The following is a 21,443-nucleotide window of genomic DNA, read 5'->3' on the forward strand; positions in this document are numbered from 1 at the left end:
CTCAAAGCACTTTACAGCCAATGAAGTACTTTTGAAGTGTTGTCACTGTTGTAATGTAAAGCATAAATAGGAGAATCAGCTAAATGTTAGAAAGTGGGAAGAAAATGCAGCATAAGGAAATAAACAGGAAACCAAACAAGATGGAGAAACGAAAAGGGAAGGGGTTAGATAGAAGAAGAGAAAATCAAAATAGGAGTGATATTTAGAGGGAGAAAAACAATTGGGTTTATTTTCTTCTCATAGTGCACTAGGTAACATATTTACATAAATGAAGAAGTTAATGACTACACTGAAATAGTCCATGGAGCAACTTTCCGTGAACATGTTAATCTGTGCCTTATCACAGGAAATTAACCTCAAAGGCTCCAACATTTCTGGGGCTGGAAAAGACGCAAATTCCATTTTCGCCTTGGGAGTCAGAACCTGGGCTAGATTCTGGCTCTGCCAGAATTTCAGACCTTGAAATTCCAGTTCATGTATCCTTAAAAGGCCTCAGTGGAACTCTTGCCAGTTGAGACCTAGCTGGGATTGATTACATTCCGTAGTTGGAGTAACTCCAGTGGGAGCTGAAGCGAGTTATTAATTTTTTTTTGAACTCAGTCCATTTGGGTCTCAGTAGGATTCCACTCTGCCTAAGAAGGGTTGCCCCAACTCTGTTAATGACCCTAACCCAGAATCTGGGATGGGTTTCCGACATTGGGCGTGGGCGGCCGGGGGTTTAACTCCGACATACTCAGTGGGAAAAGTGAGGCCGTTGAATTTCCAAGCACGAGATCTGTTCATGTGTGTATCTAGCTTACTTACTACATATTTCCTGTGAATTTCCTCGACATTTTGGGCCCAAATTTGGGGCCGCACCTAAAACGGCGCTGCCCGGAACTGGACACCCGTTTCTCGCGCCACAAAGTGCGCCTAAAAAAAACTTTCCTATTCTCCAGCTCCCTGCAGGCCCTCTGGAGCTGGGCACGGCGCAGCACGAGCTGTGGAGGAGCGGAGCCAGGTCCCTGCGCTGAAAACAGTGCCGGGACCTCTGCACATGCGCGCGACAGTGGGCACGCATGTGCAGTCGCTCCAGGCGCCCAAAACTGTGGGAGGGGCCCGAAGCACGTAGCCCCTAGCCCTGGCCGAATGGCCTCACTGGGGCTGCGTGGATAAAGCTCCTCCCACTCGACCGGACCCGACCCCCGCTCTCCCGCCCATGACTCGATCTCTGCTTCCCCCTGCCCCACCCCTCCCCCCCGGTGACCAACCTCCACTACCCCCCCCCCCGCCCCCGGATCTCCGCAACTCTCTCTCACCCCCCTTCCCCCCCGGACCCCTGCACTCTTCCACCCCCCCACCACCCCGGACCTCCGCGACTCTTCCCCCCCCACCCCCTCCCTGGACCTCCGCGACTCTTCCCCCCTAGCCCCTCCCCGGACCTCCGCGACTCTTCCCCCACCCCCTCCCCGGACCTCCGCGACTCCCCCTCCCCCACCCTCGAGACCCGACGCCACCTACCTGTAAATGTAGCCTGACGTCTTGGGCCCGGCCTTTCAGCCTCCTTCTCTTCCTTCCCCCCCCCCCTCTCTCCCCTTCCCTCCTCCCTCTCTCCTTCCCTCCCTCCCTCACTCCTCTCTCCTCCCCTCCCCTCCCCTCCGTCTATCCTCTCTCCCTTCTCCCCCTCCATTCTCTCTCCCTTCTCCCTCCATCCTCTCTCCTCCCCTCCGTCCATCCTCTCTCCCTTCTCCCCCTCCATTCTCTCTCCCTTCTCCCCCTCCATCCTCTCTCCCTTCTCCCCCTCCATCCTCTCTCCCTTCTCGCCCTCCCCTCTCCCTTCATCCTCTCTCCCTTCTCCCCCTCTCCCCTTTCCCTCCTCCCTGCCTCCCCCCCTTCTCCTCCCTCTCCCCGTCCCCTCTCCTCCCCCTCTCCTCCCACCCCCCTTCTCCCCCACCCCCTCCCACCCACCTTATCCCCCTCCTCCTCCCCCTCCCACTCCCACCCCCCTTATCCCCCTCCCCCTCCCCCTCCCAACCCCCTTCTCCCCCTCCTCTCGCTGTCAGAAACAGACACACACACAGACAGACAGAGAGATAGAGACACTGACAGAGACACACTGGGGGGGGGGGGGGGGGAGTGGGGGGGCTGTCCCAGCACGCTGTTGGAGGACTCCCGGTGCTGCAGTCGGTAAGTAGAAAATGTTTTATTTATTGATTTTTTTTATTTTTTTTATTTTTTATTAATTTTTTTTGATTGATTTATTGGTTGATTTATTGATGTATTTATCATTTATTATTGATGACGGCTCTTTATTTGTAAAAGTGAAGTGTTTAATGTTTGTAAACTTCCCTTTAAACCCCCCCCCCTCCCCATTCCCTACACCTAATTTGTAACCTACGCCTGATTTTCTAAAGTGTAGACAAGGTTTTTTCGAATGTACAAAAATCTTCACTTACTCCATTCTAAGTTAGTTTGGAGTAAGTTTTCACTGCCGAAACTTTGAAAACAGGCGTAAGTGGCCGGACACGCCCCCTTTTGAAAAAAAAATTCCGTTCCAAAGTGAAACTGTTCTAACTGACTAGAACTGGAGCAAACTAGATGCCGAGAATTCAAATTTCTAAGATATTCCATTCTAAACCAGTTGCTCAAAAAAAACAGGAGCAACTCAGGCCGAAACTTGGCCCCTAGGTTTTTATTTACACACAGTTTGAATCATAATGATCTTGTTATTTAATTGTTTCCATATCTGGTATGCGGACACATGTGTACAAAGGAAAGGATACTGGAAAACTACCAGAGAAATGCAACCAACATGCAAGATGGAGTCGATAGGAAAAGTCTCAATTATAATCTGATGCTAAACATGTTTTATAAACTTAATTTAAGTTATGCAGTTCAAAGCTCTGAAGTCCCCTCCATCCTGCTGCCTCCTTTCCTTCCTTACAGATTGCCGCTTGCCCTCTAACCGTGCAGTAATATATACTCTGTGCATCTTTGCATTTGTGCTCTGGTGTGATTGAATCCCATTTTTACTGTAACTGAACGCAGCCAGTGTGAATGTATACATTATGCTCACCTTTCTGCAGCTCTTATCGGGGCATCTGAGTTCCTGGTCAGGATACCCATCGATGTCGGTATCTTTGCCACATGTGTAACCATTTCCAGCCCAGCCGATTCCGCACTACAGAAAGAAACAAGGTAGCCGTGAGCAGTCTGTCATGCACATGCTGCCAAGGCTGCGCAGACTGCTGTCTGAAGTCCTGTGGGACCTGCAGTTAGCGAAGCTTGGAGCACAAAAGTGCAAAGTGTTCCCATCCCCAGCACCGACCCCTTGCAGTTCGTCAAACACAAACATTTTAATCAGTTGGTAAAATAAAGAGTTAACTTTCGTGCGTAGCGATGAACAGAGAAAATGTAAAAAAAAGACACAGCCGATCAATCAGCATCTGAAAGAGGACGATGAACCAGTGGGTGAAGCTCTTCGTTAAAACTGGCCGGGACCTGAACCATTAGCCTTTCCATCTGTTTCAGAAGCCGACTTGCCTGCTGCAGATTTCCAACATTTTTCGGTTTGTGGATTTCCAGCACCCACAGTTTATCTTCGTTATCGCTAAAAATTACACTTTTACTCCATTTTGGACTAGCAGTAGGTTACTGGAATGAGCAAAATATTGGTGATGATCTCACCTTAGAATCCTGAAATGGATCCACTGGTGGCTCCCTGTGTTTGCCCAGTGCATTGTCGAGACACAGGGCGCTACAACTGAGTTCCGCACCCCCTGGACCAGGACAGGGAAAATCGGTCAGGGTTCCTGTCCCCGATTGCCATCCAGTGACCCCTGCCGGGACTGGTCATTTGTGGACATCAGCTGAGAGCAGGATCGAGCTGAACTGTGATGGTTCCCACAGTCTAATAGCCTGCCACTCACAGTCGAAGGTCATGTGACAAACTTGGACAAGATGCTGGAGGTCAATTGGTGCCCATGAAATCATACCTCATTAGAGCGTCCACATTTCAGGAGAGGGGAGGGGTGCGGAGGGGAGGGGCAATGGTAGTAACAAATCTGGAAAGGTACATGCAATCTTACTATTAACACAGCGAGTTGGCACTTATCCAGTTCCACTTACATAACTTATATACTGTTAAACTATAATTAACGCATTGATTACAGTGAGTGTTAGTTTATGCACAAAACCCCCCACTGACTAAACTGAAACAATGAAATGCACTTTATGTACCCCATATAGCAGATTACTTCAATTATGGTGAGTTTATTTTCAAGATACTGCATTCAGACACTGAAATGGAACAATTTCCTCCAACCCAATTATCTTAGTCACAAAGGTTTTCCTGCAACAACCCACTGGATAGTGTTAATTGCAGTATACATTTCAATTAATTCAGAATGTTAGAAAGACCATAGAGACCATTCACTCATTAAGTCTGCTTCATCCACACAGCAGGTACAATCCGTCCTTTTGTGGACTCAACCCCAGCCATTTAATCTCCCGAGGCCTTGAAACATCCTATGTCGTCTCTCATTTCACAGTGCACCGAAGCATCCAGTTTCAATTGACATTAGATCTGACTGAGTCATAGAGTGCTTTCTGTCACTGCACTGCTCTTATCAGCCGGCCCATGGCACTCAATGCCACTCATTCACACGGTGTCAGTGCTGTAAACTCACAGTGCAAGAAATGATGCCATCCCTTCCCAGAAAGCATTGCGCGTTTGCGTGGCAGGGGTTCAGGAGTTTGTTACTGCAGCTCTTCTCTGGCTTGCAGCCTCTCAGTTGGTCTCCTACATATCCAGTTAGACAGGCCCCACATCTGAATGATCCCTAGTACAATCAGCCAAAAAAAAACAAATCTAGTAAGCAAACAGATTGGAATGAATCACTGCCTACTGCAATGGAAAGCCTTTTATCCGGTCCTGACACACAACAGAATGCTGGTTTACTGAAAGACAAAAACATTCACGTCAATCCTTTACAGATTGGGCATTAAATCAGAGTTCATTTTTTCCCTCCCATTTTGGTCAGTAGGAGGAGAAAGAGCGAGAGGGAGAGTTACACCACAGTAGGAAGGTACAGGGCAGGAGGAACAGCATAGGACATAAAGTACAGCAGAGACTGAGGAGTATCAAACAGGACAAAGACTGTGAGAGAAATATCATATGGGAGAAAGAGTGAGAGTGATACAATTCACATGGAGACATTACAGGAGGGAAAAGATGAGGAATACTGTATGGGAGAGAGAGAGAGAGAGAGAGGTACAGCACAGGAGAAACACAACAGAGTTCTAGTACAGGAGAGATTGAGAGGTACCATGCAGGACAAAGCGTGTGGGAGAATTACCATATAGGAGAGAGAGTGAGACTGATACAATTCACGGAGAGACAGTGAAGGATACATTAAAGGAGCAAAAGGGTACAAATACTGTATGAGAGAGATACAGTGTAGGAAAGGCAGTATAATGAGATATAGCACAGGTGGAGGTGAAAGGTTCCATACCGGACAAAGAATATGAAAGATACTGTACAGTAGATTGAGAGTGAGAGATACAGTACAGGAGAAAGAGTGAGTGACATAATACAGGGGAGAGATGGAATGATATATTACAGGAAGGAGGGAGGGAGTGAAAAAGAACAGTTCAGAAAGTGAATGATACTGTACAGTACAGTACAGTACAGATGAGGGAATTTGATTCATAGTGCAGGAGAGACATATTTTAATGTCTTCCCGCCTATTATCGGGGCCATATTATTTAATTCCTAACAATGAAAACATATTTTTTGTTTCTAAACAAACATTCTCAGGGGCCGAAATTCCCGTTCTGCGCCTCCCATTAGCATCTCCAGGGGCGCTAACGGGACGTAAAACTGTTTCGCGTGGGGTGGTGGGGGGGGGGGGGGGTGTCACTACCGGCTCCTGCGAAATTGCGCGGGAGTTAGCGGAGACGCGAGCACCGTAACGCCGCGCCCTGCTGGTAGCACCCCGGACTGCCGCGCCTCCAGCGATGACATCATTGCGTGCATGGCGACCCTTTTTGTCCCGCGCTGACCCCGACAGAAATTGGCCAGCGCCCGTGAGGCTGCCGTGGGCGATGTCAAACACCAGCCTCACAGGTCGCGAACTGGGCTGACCTCTGTCCGTGGGGTGGAAGTTAAAGGGGAGGTGCGCTGCGCAGCGTGCCACCATTTTTTCTTCTTCAGCCGACTCAGTGGTCGGCCCGTTCCGCTTTACCGTCGCGTGGTCTGGGCCGCCATCGTACAGCCCGGCACTTCATCTAAGTGTCGGGCTGCGGCAACAGCACTACGCAGCCCTGGTGGCCCATGGAGGCCTTCTTTAACGGCAGGGGAGTGGCATTGAAACGGGTCAGCGCTATGCGGACCACTGCCAAAGCCACCTGAGTGGAGCCCCCAAACCCACCCAAAAGAGAAGTTGAGCGCGTGACATTGTGCTCCATTTCCTATGAGGGGCGGTAACCACAATTTCGCGGCCGGGGTGGGACTTCCACACTGGGTGCAGGAAGTCCCACCTCTCCTCAGTTGTGGCCCCCAAATGGGACGTAACGCAATTTCGCACCTCATACTTTTATAAAATTATTCCCTGCAAGTTCCCCTCCATGTTACACACCATCCTGACTTGGAAATATATCGCCGTTCCCTCATTGTCGCCGGGTCAAAATCTTGGAACTCCCTCCCTAACAGCACTGTGGGAGTACCTTCACCACACGGGCTGCAGCGGTTCAAGAAGGTGGCTCACTACCACCTTCTCAAGGGCAATTAGGGATGGGCAATAAATGTTGGCCTTGCCAGTGACACCCACATCCCAGGAACTAATATAAAAAAATAATTCTCTCTGCAAAGCAGTCTTTTGAATAAAATGCATTGAGAAGGTAGTGCAATTGTCAGGATCCTTACCATGGTGTTAATGCACTGGGAATTCACAGCACAGCCTCCGTTCCTTCCATCACTGCATTCATCTATATCAATGCAGACCTGTTGCAGATACATTTCATTATGGTTAGTCATGCCACATATGAACCTTATTTCCTCACCTTTCTGACTTGCTTGAAAGTACTCGGTAAATTCTCTCCCGTTTAGTGTGAGCTACTGGCCACTGAGGTGATGATATCACAGGGTTTCTGCAGTTCTACTGCTGCTGTTCTGATGGACGCAGGAGAACCCTTGTGGAAATTCACCCACTTCGTCCTTTTGCTAGCAATTTGGGGTTATTTTCGATTCGGTGCAACTTTTATTGCACCGGTTAACTTATTTCCATTAAATTCCTGTCTGTGCTATTTTATTGCAGCTGCTAATTTATTTAAAATAAATCAAATGGCTGCCTTAAGATAAGAATTTAACGCAAAAGCATTAGCCGCGTATTAAAAGTAATTATCAAGGGGGATATTTTCTTCATTGTATTAATGTTAACACAAAGTAGATGCAAATAAACAGGTCAGGTGAACAAGCCTGGCAGAAACCAGTAACAAACTTTGCAGCCATTTATCTTGCTACTCTTTCAAAAGGGAGTTAGTTAGATGTGGCTCTTACAGCTAAAGGGATCAGGGGTTATGGAGAGAAAGCAGGAATGGGATACTGAAGTTGCATGATCAGCCGTGATCATATTGAATGGTGGTGCAGGTTCGAAGGGCCGAATGGCTTGCTCCTGCATCTATTTTCTATGTTTCTACCTCTGTAAACTGGGTTCACAGAAATTTGCAACTTTTTCATTTTTATCATGTTATATAAAAAAGATGCAATAATATGTTTCAATGTGATTTACAGTGGTCATAGTATAATTGGAAACAAAAAGAATGAGCTAGGGGAAGAAAGTAGATTTTTATAAATGGGATATCTCAAAGATCTAAAGCAGGCAACGGTTGCTTTCCCAAGGAGACTAATGGATAGTCCAATTCTAAATCTAGTGAGTTGTGGGCTCGTAACAGAAGAAACAAGGTAATGAAAAGCTGCTGGATTGTTGTACAAACCCAATTGGTTCACTAGTATCCTTCAGGGAGGTTGACTTACACACCACCCAGTTTCACCTACATATGACTTGAGTCCCCCACTATGAGCTGTATTTTTACTCGGAGACGGGGATGGAGTGGGGGTATGGTGGGGTGGGCTGGATTGAGGTTGGGCAACCTGAAAGAATGGGTTACCCTCAGGACCTGCCGAATTTAATGGCAGAGCCTGATTAACATTTTCTTAAGCAAAATATTGCGGATGCTGGAATCTGAAATAAAAACAGAAAATGCTGGAAATCTCAGCAGGGTCACAGACCTGAAATGTTAACTCTGTTTTTCTCCACAAATGTTGCCTGCCCCGCTGAGATTTCAAGCATTTTTCTGTTTTTGTTTAACATTTTCTTATTCTGTTTCCCGGTCGGGCAGGTAGGTCTTCGGCACCAGGCCGCACCTGGGGAGCGGAGAGGGGGAGAGGGCGGGATTGAGGAGGCCGGAGCGGAAGGTTGAGATTGGAGGCTGGGTCGGGGGGTCAGATAGAAAGGGTTCGGGGTGGGGGGGGGGGGCGGGCAGTGGAAACGTTGGTGGGCTTGTGCGGAAGATTGGAGGTCTCGTGGGGGAGGTCAGTGGGGGGATCGGAAGGGTCGAGGTTTGTTTGATTGTGGGGTTTCGGTGAAGCAGATAAGCTTACCTTCTGGATCCAGCAGTCCTCGCACACCTTTAGCTGCTGGATTTCCTGAGGTTCAGGAAACCCGGCTGGCCAGGGTTAAATTTAAAATGGTGGATAAATATGAGGCCATTTTTAATTGCCAAGCAACGTCCTGTGAGCGGGTTAGTTGTCCTCACCCCTCCTGCCTCCGTTAAAACCAGAAGTGGGTGAGTTGAAGGTAGTTTGGGGGTCAGGATTCATATTTTTAATATTTTAGCATCCCACTCAATCCAAATCCCCCTGTTTCTTGAGATTAAAATCCACCCCTATGTGATTGACTCTTATTGCCCTCTCAAGTGGCCTAGCCCCTCAGCTGTCAATTAAAGATGGCCAGTAAGTACAGTCTTTTCAGCTTTGGCCACATCCCAAGAACAAATAAATAAATAAAACCTGGAAGTGAGAATATAGAGACTAATGGACAGCAACTGTAGAGATTGGGGTTCCTGAAAAAGTGACATCAGAACAACACTTAATTTTGATTTCCAATTTGTTCTTTAACTCAGTCTCTGTTCTTCATTCACACCCCACTCAGCAAGACTGTTCCCAGTGCTCTTCGCTCATTGCTTAGCTGACTCCAATTCCTCACTCTCTCTTGATGCCCATTCCACACCCTTTCCTGACTCATTCCCATCTTTTCAGTCTCATTCACACTTCTCGATCGAAGTTCATACCTTTGCTTGAAACCTGTTCCCTACCCTCTCCTGACTTCCACCTTCTCTGACTCACATTCCTTACACTACTTTGACTCTCAGACCCACCTGCTCTTGACTTCCATTCCAACCTCGTCCCGACTTTCTCTCGACTTCCGTTTCCACCCTCTCCCGACTCCCACTGCCACTCTCTCCTTACTCCCATTCCCTACCCTCTTTTGACTTCCAATCCCCACATTATTGCACTTCCAAGTAAGGCTTTCATGCTGCGTCCATTGCTTACCTGTTTATTTAACGTTGCATATTCCAATCCCACCCCTTGGACTCTTCGTCCTGAATAACCTGCTGGACAATCGTCACATCTGAAACCAGGGAAAGTGTTCACACAGCGAACTCCAGAAGAGCATGGGCTCCTCTGACACTACATGGGAAAATTGGAAATCAGGATCATTAGATACAAGTCAAGATTGTTCATTGCCAAGATAACTGTAAGCAAAGATTTACCAAAAAAAGGAATCTGTGTTTTTTGTTTGTTTCACTGTCATCAAAAATGAAATGATCACAAACTAAAATGAATAGAAATCCACCATTGGTTTTGCCATTGTACTCTACCTCATCTACATCAGTGCACCGAACCCCATCACCTATAAACCCTGCAGGGCAGGGGCCACACTGGAATCCATCCCGAGTCTCAATACACGTCACACCTCGGAAACAGGAGTGAGCAGTACATCTGGGTTTAGGAACGGTGGGGATCACAGGAGGTTCAATTTCTTCCTCCGGCTCAATAAATCCAACACCTAAAATAGGAGATTTAGAAATGCAGTAATTGATACATGGAAGTCAGTAATCCGCCTGTACCTCGTATCAGAGGAAGCACCCCATTTATGTACACACTACAAACCCGGCTTGTAGAAATTTACAGTTAGCCTCTCCCCCATTTGTTTCAAGGTTTAAATGTCACAGAGTGATGCTGAATGATAAGATTCTCACATTGAAACATCTCACGGTGCTTCACGCAATGAATTATTTGTTGAAGAGCACAGACTATTGTCATGTAGCAATAATGTTCACTGACATATGTTGCACTACATTTTGATGTTACTTACAGGTTTACCAGAAAATAACTTGAAGCATGATAATAGCAAATTCCATAGACACACATATAAATACATAAATAATTCTATACAGTAACCATACCATATATAGACAATGGTACTTGTTATTCTTGCTGGTAATTGTAGAAGAACATTTAACATGCTGGTACAACAATGCCCCTGGTTGCGACACTGGCTCGATTTTTAGCCTCCCACCCGACCCGTAGCACTGCATAGAGCGCCGTGCTGGGACCACCAGTGAAAACGGGCGGTCCGATCTATAATGGTTGCAGAGAGGTAAGTAATGTCCACCTCAGGTAAGTGTGATTGCTTTTTATTTTATTTATTTTGCGATTTATGTAGTGGCGTCGTGAGTTATTTATTGGGAATGATTTTGATGGGTTTTTTTTTCTCACCAGGCCTCTCTTGGAGCACTCTGAAGCCGGCTGTTTAGCTCGGGATTTCCGCATGCTAAGCCAGCCTAGCACCCTAGGAGAGGAGTGCAAAGCCTCCCTTAGCACTCCGCCCCACACTCAGGGCCCAGCTGCCCAATGTTACTGACTGAGGTGCAAACTTTTCCAGCCAGTATCAGGTCCACCGCGCCGCCATTATGCCCCGCAATCTTAAAAGCCAAACATCCAGTCCTTTAAATCTGTTGTCTGATTCCTTTCGATAGGATGTTCTTTCTGGGATTCACTATGTACTAGTTTTTTCCATCCCGCCTACTAGTCCCACAATATTCACTATGGAGAAAGACAAAAGCAGAAATGTCATGGGAATACCAGCACCTCCGAGTCACATATTATCCTGCCTTGATTTTTTAGCGATGTTTTCTCATCGTCTCTGGATCTATGTCCTGGAATTCCCAATCTAATACTATTGTGCAAGTGGATTCGGACAAGGACTGCAGTGGTTCATGAAGATCCACCACCACCTTCTCCAAGCATGCAGGGATGGACAATAAATGCAGCCTTGCCTGCGCTGCCCACATCCCAAGAACAAATGCATGCTAGGAGGTTCTGCGCAGGCGTGATTTAAGAGAATCCTTTGACGTATATATGAAAACGGACTTTTGGCCCTGAGATTCTGCAGGAGCTTCTCCCTGTCTCTTCCATAACTTGGGTGGGAGACTGTCGGAATTTTCAGGGAAGTGGTGCAAGCACTGAAATCGGCTATTTGCACTGTTTCCCTATGGGTTCCGCCAGTCTCCCCATTGAAGTTACAGTAGAACACCCGGAATATCCCAGGGGGATTTCAGTGCCTTTAACTTTGCTTTCATTGGGCAGTTTGTTCACTTGTAGACATTTTTGTCTCCGATTTTTAGCCGCAGAATTTACCAATGCGACCCCTCTAAATCGGGATATGGGAATTCCAGTCATGAATTTTCTCTTATTTGGAAGAAGAAGGTGAAATGAGCCCTTAGACACAAGGTCATGCACACAGACCCATGCACACCTGGGAATGTGTGAGAAAAACTCCAAACTCTTGGAATCTGACCCATAGATAACCTCCACCACAGGAGCAGTACGGCCAGTAGCAGTCAGGGTCACTGCAGCATGAACATTTTATGTCTCTGCTCATTCCAAGCTACCATAGGAGGGCATCAGCAAGATCAGTTCAGAGTGCAGAGATATATTAAGCGGGACACAGCTGAGGCTCAGCACAGCAAACACCTGCTCCCGGAATCCCGACAGCAGAATGAAAGAACCTGCAATTTTTCTGCATCACAGGATTCCGAAAGTTCAGGGAATGATTGATGGCACTCATTGCCATCCCGGGTCCCTTCACAGAACCTCGCGATCTTCATGGCCCACAAGAGTTCCACTCCATCAATGTCCAGTGAGCAGCAATGCAGGATCATGCAGGTCACTACCCACGTCCAAGATAGCAGACATGATGCTTTCATTTTAAGACAATCCTCTATGCTAAGGTTATTCAAGGGAGAAGCTAGACATCAGGGGTGACCAAGGCTACCCTCTTCAGCCCTGACAGTTGTCAGCCATGGATCAATGGTAGCACCATCGCCTCTGAGTCAGAAGGTTGTGAGTTCAAGTTGCACTCCACAGACATGAGCACATAATCTAGGCTGACACTCCAGTGCCGTGCTGAGAGAATGCTGCAGTGTCAGATGTGTGCGCCACCTCAGGATGCTAACGCATCAAAATTGCTTGTGGCCAAAGGTGGACGATGCTCATCTTCTCCATGGACAGATAGGGGCCTCTCACAAACACTAGCTTCTTCAACACTCCTGGGATAACACACATAGAAGAGGATTGGGGTTCACAGATTTGAGAAGGAACACTAAGGCTACAAAAGCAGAGTGACATTCATTAGCACAACGGGGGTCAGTTTTGCATCTTTAGTTCTCCCTTCTGCATTTAAAATGAATCAGTAGCAGAAATAAAATCAAGTGGCAGGTCGGCACGGCGACTTACTGCTGTGTTGACATCTGTCCCGATTTTCTGGTAGATTGGCACCCTGGCAGCCGGACCTCCCATTGGAAATAGGCGGGAGCCCCATACAGATATCCAGAAAGAGGTCAAGTGACACAATCAAGACTCCAATGCCATTTTTAGCCTCTGCCCATCTAAGTAACCTACTCCATTTATTAATGTGTCACCTATGGCTCAGTGGGTAGCGCCCTCGCCTCTGAGTCAGAAGGTTGTGGGTTCAAGTCCCACTCCAGGAACATGAGCACATAAAGCTAGGCTGACACTCCAGTGCAGTGCTAAGGGAGTGCTGCACTGTCGGAGGTGCTGTCTTTTGGATGAGACATTAAACCGGGCTCCGTCTGCTCTCAGGTGGACGTAAAAGATCCCATGGCACTATTTTGAACAAGAGCAGGGGAGTTATCCTCGGTGTCCTGGCCAATATTTATCCCTCAATCAACAACAAAAAAACTGATTATCTGGTCATTATCACATTGCTGTTTGTGGGAGCTTGCTTGCGCAAGTTGGCTGCTGTGTTTCCCACATTACAACAGTGACTATACTCCAAAGGTACTTCATTGGCTATAAAGTGCTTTGAGACATCTGGTGGTCATGAAAGGCGCCATATAAATGCAAGTCTTTCTTTCTTTTACCCATGAATCATGGGCCGACAAGTTGGGAGGTGGCCATTTCAAGCGATACTTAAAGAAATCTTCAGCTGCTGTCAGATAAAGCTGGATGGTACTTTGGGAGACCTTTTTCTGGCAGTGGGTTTGCATCTTAATGCATCTGAAATGTTATGTAGTTGCTGGGGTCGGTTCTGCACACATTTTGGCAGCTACTCCACAGTGCTGCTTCTTTTTGATCCCAACGCTAAATAAACCTGTCCTTTAAATATGCTTCCCCTTTAAGCTGCTGCAGAAGGCCGTTCTCGAGGGGCTGGCTTACCCCATTCTTCGGCTGCCTGAGGAAGAGTGTGTTCGAAGACCAGATGCTCAAATCTGGCACCAAGTTCATGGTCTACAGGGCTGTAGTGATACCCACCCTCCTGTATGGCTCAGAGACATGGACCATGTACAGTGGACACTTCAAATCGCTGGAAAAAGATCAACGATGTCTCCGCAAGATCCTGCAAATCCCCTGGGAGGACAGACGCACCAACGTTAGTGTTCAACATCCCCAGCATCGAAGCACTGACCACACTCGACCAGCTCCGTTGGGCGGCCACATTGTTCGCATTCCCGATACAAGACTCCCAAAGCAAGCGCTCTACTCGGAACTCCTACACGGCAAGTGAGCCCCAGCTGGGCAGACGAAATGTTTCAAGGACATCCTCAAAGCCTCCCTGATAAAGTGCTACATCCCCACCGACACCTGGGAATCCCTGGCCCAAGACCGCCCTAAGTGGCGGAAGAACATCCGGGAGGGCGCTGAGCACTTCGAGTCTCATCCTGAGAAATCAAGCGCAGGCAGCAGAAAGAGCATGCGGCAAACCAGACTCCCCACCCACCCTTTCAATGACTGGCAGTCCCACCTGTGATAGAGACTGTAATTCCAATATTGGACTGCACAGTACAGTCATCTGAGAACTCACTTTTAGAGTGGAAGCAAGTCTTCCTTGATTTCGAGGGACTGTCGATGATGATGATTACCCATTCCACAATTCCATATCGGAGAGCTTCTTATTGGAAAGCACGTTTCCCGCTGGCAGCTCGACAACTGCATTATAATGAGGGCCCATCACAAAAAGCAATCGGCTCCATGCCAACTCTAGGCAGCAACTGCCCAATTCCTGCAGGTGCACCTAAATTGCTCCCAATAAATTCATCTCACCCATTTATTTGGTGTCACCCATTTCCATTGTGTTTCGCATAAATGCATCTTTTCACACAGTGCAGTGCTGTACGTGCACTCCACATTGATATTTAAGATACGTACAACGACCTACACAATAATAGATATTCTAGTTAAAAACATGTTGCCTCCAACTATAATATCATGCTTCCTGGGACTGCCCTGCATGCACCAGATTTATTGGAGAATTTATTGCACACAATGGAAAACAACACCAATCAGCACTAAGCTATTGATAAGCTATTAATTAGCGTTATTAAACAGATAGCACTAAATTAACACTAACACATTCTTTTCTCGCAGGGTAGAAATTCAAGGTGGCATTGCAAGCACTTTGTATCCTGGTATTAGACATCAACCAAGATGGGCATTAAGAGCAGAAAGTTATAGCCACCTATTGCCAAGATTGATATCTGCTGAAGGAAGTGTTTTGAGGGAATTTTTTTTAGCCAGTACATCAATGCAATTTAAGATTGATGGAGACAATATCATTCTCAGCTCAGTTTCTTTTTAAAATATGTTGTTTTTCTTTCCATATATAAAATCGATTTCCTGTCAGGAAGCCTATAGGAAGGTACATAGTGGTGCTCGATTTAAAATTACAAAAGGAGGAAGTAGCTGGAGAGAACTGCAGTGCATCGGGAAGGCCTGGCAGAGCTATGCTTCACCTTCCAACTATGCAAGAACTATTTTGGACACAAAAGTGAAACTCTGAGAACTGCCAGAGGCTGTTATCTGTGTTGTTTACTCCATTGGTCTTCCCACTTAGTCGGACAGTTACAGGATTGTCAGACTGCTTGTCTGACATTCAGGGGTTCTCGGGAAGTTCTGCGGGATTATCTCGCTTGTTCACAGTAACCTCGGCAGGATATTCACACAAACCGCCCCCCTAAAAAGGTGTACTCGGGTCTTGGCCCATTTTTTCAAGGCTTCTGCCGAAGACAAATGGGAGAAGCCCCTGTGAAAATTCACCCTCCTGGATTTCAATGGATCTTAATGACCTCCAAAGACTAAACCCATCCTCCACCGAAAACTCTTCTCCCTTCACCATGGTTTCCATCTCACCCCGCACCGACAATCATTTTGACAGAAAAGGACTGTTTGCAAACTCAGTGTTCTGTTCGATCCTGAGCTGACCCTACATCATCTGCATCACAACACCACTTACTTGCACCTCTGCAACATTGCACGCCTCCATCTCTGCCTCAGCTCCCTCCCCTGTCACCCCCAGACTCAACTGCTCCAATGTTCTCCTTGCTGGTCACTATAAACTACCCTGTCAAAAACTCAGCTGCACTAAATACCGCTTGCCCATCATCCCGGTCCTTGCTGACCTATATTGGTTCCTTATCCCCAGCACCTCAAGTTTAACATTCTTGTGCTTATCTTCAGATGCCTTAAGGCATTGCCCCACTCAATTGCTGTAATCTCCTCTAATCCTATATCACCCCTACAATCTCTCTCTTCTGACTCTGTCCTTTCATGCATCCCCTCCACGTTCTGCGGCATTAGTGATACATAGAAATATATAAAAATATATACAAGTTACAACACGTAATCAGGCCATTCGGCCCAACCAGTCCGTGTCAGTGTTTACCTTCCATGTGAGCAAATAGTTCTAATCGCATTTACCCACTCTGTTCTGATATCCCTTCAGCCACTTTTCCGTCATTCACCTATTCCTGAATGTTGACATCGTTTCTGTCCCAATCTCTTCTCTAAGGCAGTCCCTGGGAGTCGAGGATGACTCGACCATTAACCCTGACAGTGAATTCACAGCCTTATGGCAAAGCCTTCAGCTGCCTGGGCCCAACTCTCTGATATTCTCTCTCTGAATACTTCTGCCTCTCCACTTCCCTCTATGAGTCACAGGGCTTGCTGGTGGTCAGCAAATTCAGTCGTTTCTTGGACAGGATGTTAAGTGGAGTACTTTGACAGAACTGGAGAATTCTACAAAGGTTTGGGGGCAAAACATGAAAAAATTATCCATTTTCTGTACTTTCCAATCTGGATCCCCAGATTAAAAAAGATGGAGAGTATGTCAAAGGTGTGTGGGAAAGTAGGTGTAAGGGTAATCAGTGGAAAAAAATACCTGAAAATCCCCTGTCCCTCATACTAAATGTTCATGTCACATTTCAGGGTTGAAGTTAAAGATGAAAAAAAGTGTTAAGATGCTCACCACACGCCTGACACTCTGCAATGGTGTGACGCAACAAAGTGGTTTCTGTCACCTGTGGAAACAAACAGCAACCCTAAAGGTCAAGTAACAATAAGCTGGAGGCTGTACAGTGGCACATCAACAACAACAACTTCTATTTATATAGCATCTTTAATGTAGTAAAATGTTCCAAGGTGCTTCACAGGAGTGTTATAAAACAAAATTCGACAGTGAGCCACATAGGGAGAAATTAGAGCAGATGGCCAAAAGCTTGGTCAGAGGTAGGTTTTAAGGAGCATCTTAAAGGAGGAAAGAGAGGTAGAGAGGTGGAGAGGTTTAAGGAGGGAATTCCAGAGCTTAGGGCCTAGGCAGCTGAAGGCACAGCCCACAATGATTAAAATCAGGGATGCTCCAGAGGCCAGAATTGGAGGAGTGCAGATATCTCAGGGGATTGTGGGGCTGGAGGAGATTACAGAGCTTGGGAGGGGCGATGTGCACGAGGAGGCTAACCAGGAGCAGGAAACACGGCTTTCATCGCCAATTTTGCTAAGCTTTGCATCACCGTGTAAAGGAAAATTAGAGGCAAAGGTTACCCATAGGGCATGTCACATGCCTGCTGGTGGCCAGCTGAAGATCACCATAGGATTAAACTGTGCTTGGCTCACTGATCTGTCTTCTCAGCCATGTGAGGTGTGAGAAATGTATGGGGGAAAATATGGGAATTTCATATCATCTGGGAAAAAATTTACAGGGATTGATATTCATCAGTTTGATGCAATTGCTAACTTGTTTGTGACAAATTCCTCTCTATGTATTCAACAAAGCCACTAACCCATTTATTTTAAATTAATTGTTTAAAAAAAAATAGAACAGACAGGAATTTGAAGCAAATGCTTCAACCAGTGTGTTAAAAATAGCATAATGAAGAATCTTGATTCCAATAATCAGACATAGTCCTTGCCAATTCCCATACTCAGCCTCATCACCCCTGGGCTCGCTGACCTACATTGGCTCCCGGTTAAACAACGCCTCGATTTCAAAATTCTCATCCTTGTTTTCAAATCCCTCTATGGTCTCGCCCCTCCCTATCTCTGTAATCTCTTCCGGCTACACAACCTCCCCCAAGATGTCTGCGCTCCTCTAATTCTGCCCTCCTGAGCATCCCTGATTATAATCGCTCAACCATTGGTGGCCGTGCCTTCTGTTGCCTAGGCCCTAAGCTCTGGAATTCCCTGCCTAAACCGCTTCACCGCTCTACCTCTCTTTCCTCCTTCAATACTGCTTTTTAAAACCTACCTCTTTGACCAAGCTTTTGGTCACTTAACCTAATTTCTCCCTATGTGGCTCGACAGCAAAGTTTTTGTCTCATCATATTCTTGTGAAGCACCTTGGGACACTTCACTATGTTAAAGGCGCTATATAAATACAAGTTGTTGTTGATTTATCTGGGAGATATAGCCCATAGGTTAACTGTTTTCTGTCAGCCTGTCTTGGTTTCACTAACCTGCTGTAGATAACCTATGGGATGAAATAGTGCTGAACGAAATTAGTAACAAACGTGTTGACATGTTTGTATGAAGTTCTTTCATTACTGCTTTAGCAACGGCGTAACTAGTTTAATATAAATAGACTAACAACCACAGTAAATAGCAGGCAAAGGAATGTCACGTGTACATGTTGTCATCAATATTACACACCACAATTTCACCCGAGTAAATTCTGCTCCCAACTCCGAGCCTATTTTGGAGGCTCTGCCTGCAGGAGAAAGGGTTTTAAAATGTATTTACATACATACGATACGATGATATAAATTACATTAAAAGCATTGTCGCATTATTTCTTCATGAGACTGGCATGAGTCTTCAGGCTGTTTTCCTTCCCTATTGCTGAAATGAGCCTTTATTTATATCATATGCTGTGCGCAAATTGGCTGCTGCGTTTCCCACACTACAACAGTGACTACACTTCAAAAGTACTCCATTGGCTGTAAAGCGCTTTGAAACGTCTGGTGGTCGTGAAAGGCGCTATATAAATGCAAGTCTTTTTTACATAGAATCATATAGTGAAAGGCAACCGAAAGGCATCTCACTCAAAAAACAATCATCGTTTTAGCTGGAAATTAAGATAATCGGTAGGAATTGTATAAGCGGTGTCCAGAAAATTGCAAGTTTGGTATCTTGCCCCTGCTCTGTGCTTTATGACAATCTCCTTACCTGTTGCATGCTTGCAACCTGATCTTTTGCTTCATAATATATTATACACAATGGACAGAACAGTGTGGAGAATATATGCCTGAATTCCCAATATGTACCCCCAGAAGCCAAAGCTTGGACAATACACACAGGGTGAGAGTACAAAAGTACAAATTACAACATTCACAAGTCTCCTGCAATGGATTGGGAGAAACTTTCTCTTCCCCCACAAGAGAGAAAACATAGAAAATAGGTGCAGGAGTAGGCCATTCGGCCCTTCGAGCCTGCACCACCATTCAATATGATCATGGCTGATCATGCGACTTCAGTACCCCATTCCTGCTTTCTCTCCATACCCCTTGATCTAAGGGCCACATCTAACTCCCTTTTGAATATATCTAACAAACTGGCCTCACCAACTTTCTGTGGTAGAGAATTCCACATGCTCACAACTCTCTGAGTGAAGAAGTTTCTCCTCATCTCGGTCCTAAATGGCTTACCCCTTATCCTTAGACTATGACCCCTGGTTCTGGACTTACCCAGCATCGGGAACATTCTTCCTGCATTTAACCTGTCCAATCCCGTCAAAATTTTATATGTTTCTATGAGATCCCCTCTCATTCTTCTAAATTCCACTGAATATAAGCCTAGTCGATCCCAGTCTTTCTTCATATGTCAGTCCTGTCAGCCCGGGAATCAGTCTGGTGAATCTTCGCTCCACTCCCTCAATAGCAAGAATATCCTTCCTCAGATTAGGAGACAAAAACTGTACACAATATTCAAGGTGTGGCCTCACCAAGGCCCTGTACAAATGTAGTAAGACCTCCCTGCTCCTATACTCAAATCCTCTCGCTATGAAGGCCAACATGCCATTTGCCTTCTTCACCGCCTGCTGTACCTGTATGCCAACTTTCAATGACTGATGTACCATGACACCCAGGTCTCGTTGCACCTCCCCGTTTACTAATCTGTCACCATTCAGATAATAATCTGCCTTCCTGGTTTTACCACCAAAGTGGATAACCTCACATTCATCTATATTATACTGCATCTGCCATGTATGTGCCCACTCACCTAACCTGTCCCAAGTCACCCTGCAGCCTCTTAGCATCCTCCTCACAGCTCACACTGCCACCCAGCTTAGTGTCATCTGCAAACTTGGAGATATTACACTCAATTCCATCATCTAAATCATTAATGTATATTGTAAATAGCTGGGGTCCCAGCACTGAACCTTGCGGTATCCCACTAGTCACTGCCTGCCATTCTAAAAAGGACCCGTTTATTCCTACTCTTTGCTTCCTGTCTGCCAACCAGTTCTCTATCCATGTCAATACATTACCCCCAATACCATGTGCTTTAACTTTGCACACTAATCTCTTGTGTGGGATCTTGTCAAAAGCCTTTTGAAAGTTTAAATACACCACATCCACTGGCTCCTCCTTGTCCACTCTACTAGTTACATCCTCAAAAAATTCTAGAAGATTTGTCAAACATGATTTCCCTTTCATAAATCCATGTTGACTTAGACCGATCCTCTCACTGCATTCCAAATGTGCTGTTATTACATCTTTAATAATTGATTGCAACATTTTCCCTACCACCGATGTTAGGCTGACCGCTCTATAATTCAGGTTTCTCTCTCCTTGCCTTTTTTAAAAAGTGGGGTTACATTAGCTACCCTCCAGATCCAGAGTCGATAGGCTGCTGGAAAATGACCACCAATGCATCCTCTATTTCTAGGGCCACTTCCTTAAGTACTCTGCAGACTATCAGGCCCCGGGGATTTATCAGCCTTCAATCCCATCAATTTCCCTAACACAATTTCCCGCCTAATAAGGATATCCTTCAGTTTCTCCTTCTCACTAGACCCTCGGTCCCCTAGTACTTCCGGAAGGTTATTTGTGTCTTCCTTCATGAAGACAGAACCAAAGTATTTGTTCAATTGGTCTGCCATTTCTTTGTTCCCCATTATAAATTCATCATTCGGCAGTCTATTCCAGCCAATTCACGTCTCATACCATCGAAGTTACTTTTCTTTAAGTTCAGGACTCTAGTCTCTGAATTAACTGTGTCACTCTCCATCTTACTAAAGAATTCTACCATATTATGGCCACTCTTTCCCAAGGGGCCTCGCACAACAAGATTGCTAATTAATCCTCTCTCATTACACAACACCCAGTCTAGGATGGCCAAGCTCTCTAGTTGGTTCCTCGACATATTGGTCTAGAAAACCATCCCTTATACACTCCAGGAAATCCTCCTCCATAGTTTGTTTAGCCCAATCTATATGTAGATTAAAATCACCCATGATAACTGCTGGACCTTTATTGCATGCAACCCTAATTTCCTGTTTGATGCCATCCCCAACCTCACTATGACTGTTTGGTGGAGAAAGCTTGTG

At 46.1% G+C, this 21,443-nt stretch overlaps 1 protein-coding gene across 1 annotated transcript in view; it reads right to left on the reverse strand.

Annotated features, from left to right (window-relative positions):
- The window catches only part of LOC139263499 (thrombospondin-4-like), a 144,485-nt gene that overhangs the window by 68,119 nt on the left and 54,923 nt on the right, over nucleotides 1-21,443 (reverse strand). Inside the window, exons 7-12 of the mRNA XM_070879679.1 lie at nucleotides 16,869-16,920; nucleotides 9,922-10,109; nucleotides 9,593-9,730; nucleotides 6,905-6,982; nucleotides 4,668-4,820; nucleotides 3,056-3,160 (exon numbers count right to left, since the gene is read on the reverse strand). Coding sequence (XP_070735780.1) covers nucleotides 3,056-3,160; nucleotides 4,668-4,820; nucleotides 6,905-6,982; nucleotides 9,593-9,730; nucleotides 9,922-10,109; nucleotides 16,869-16,920 — 714 coding nt within the window. The remainder of the gene's footprint in view (nucleotides 1-3,055; nucleotides 3,161-4,667; nucleotides 4,821-6,904; nucleotides 6,983-9,592; nucleotides 9,731-9,921; nucleotides 10,110-16,868; nucleotides 16,921-21,443) is intronic.

This window comes from Pristiophorus japonicus, chromosome 1 (genome assembly GCF_044704955.1).
Source record: "Pristiophorus japonicus isolate sPriJap1 chromosome 1, sPriJap1.hap1, whole genome shotgun sequence".
Lineage (NCBI taxonomy): Eukaryota > Metazoa > Chordata > Chondrichthyes > Pristiophoridae > Pristiophorus > Pristiophorus japonicus.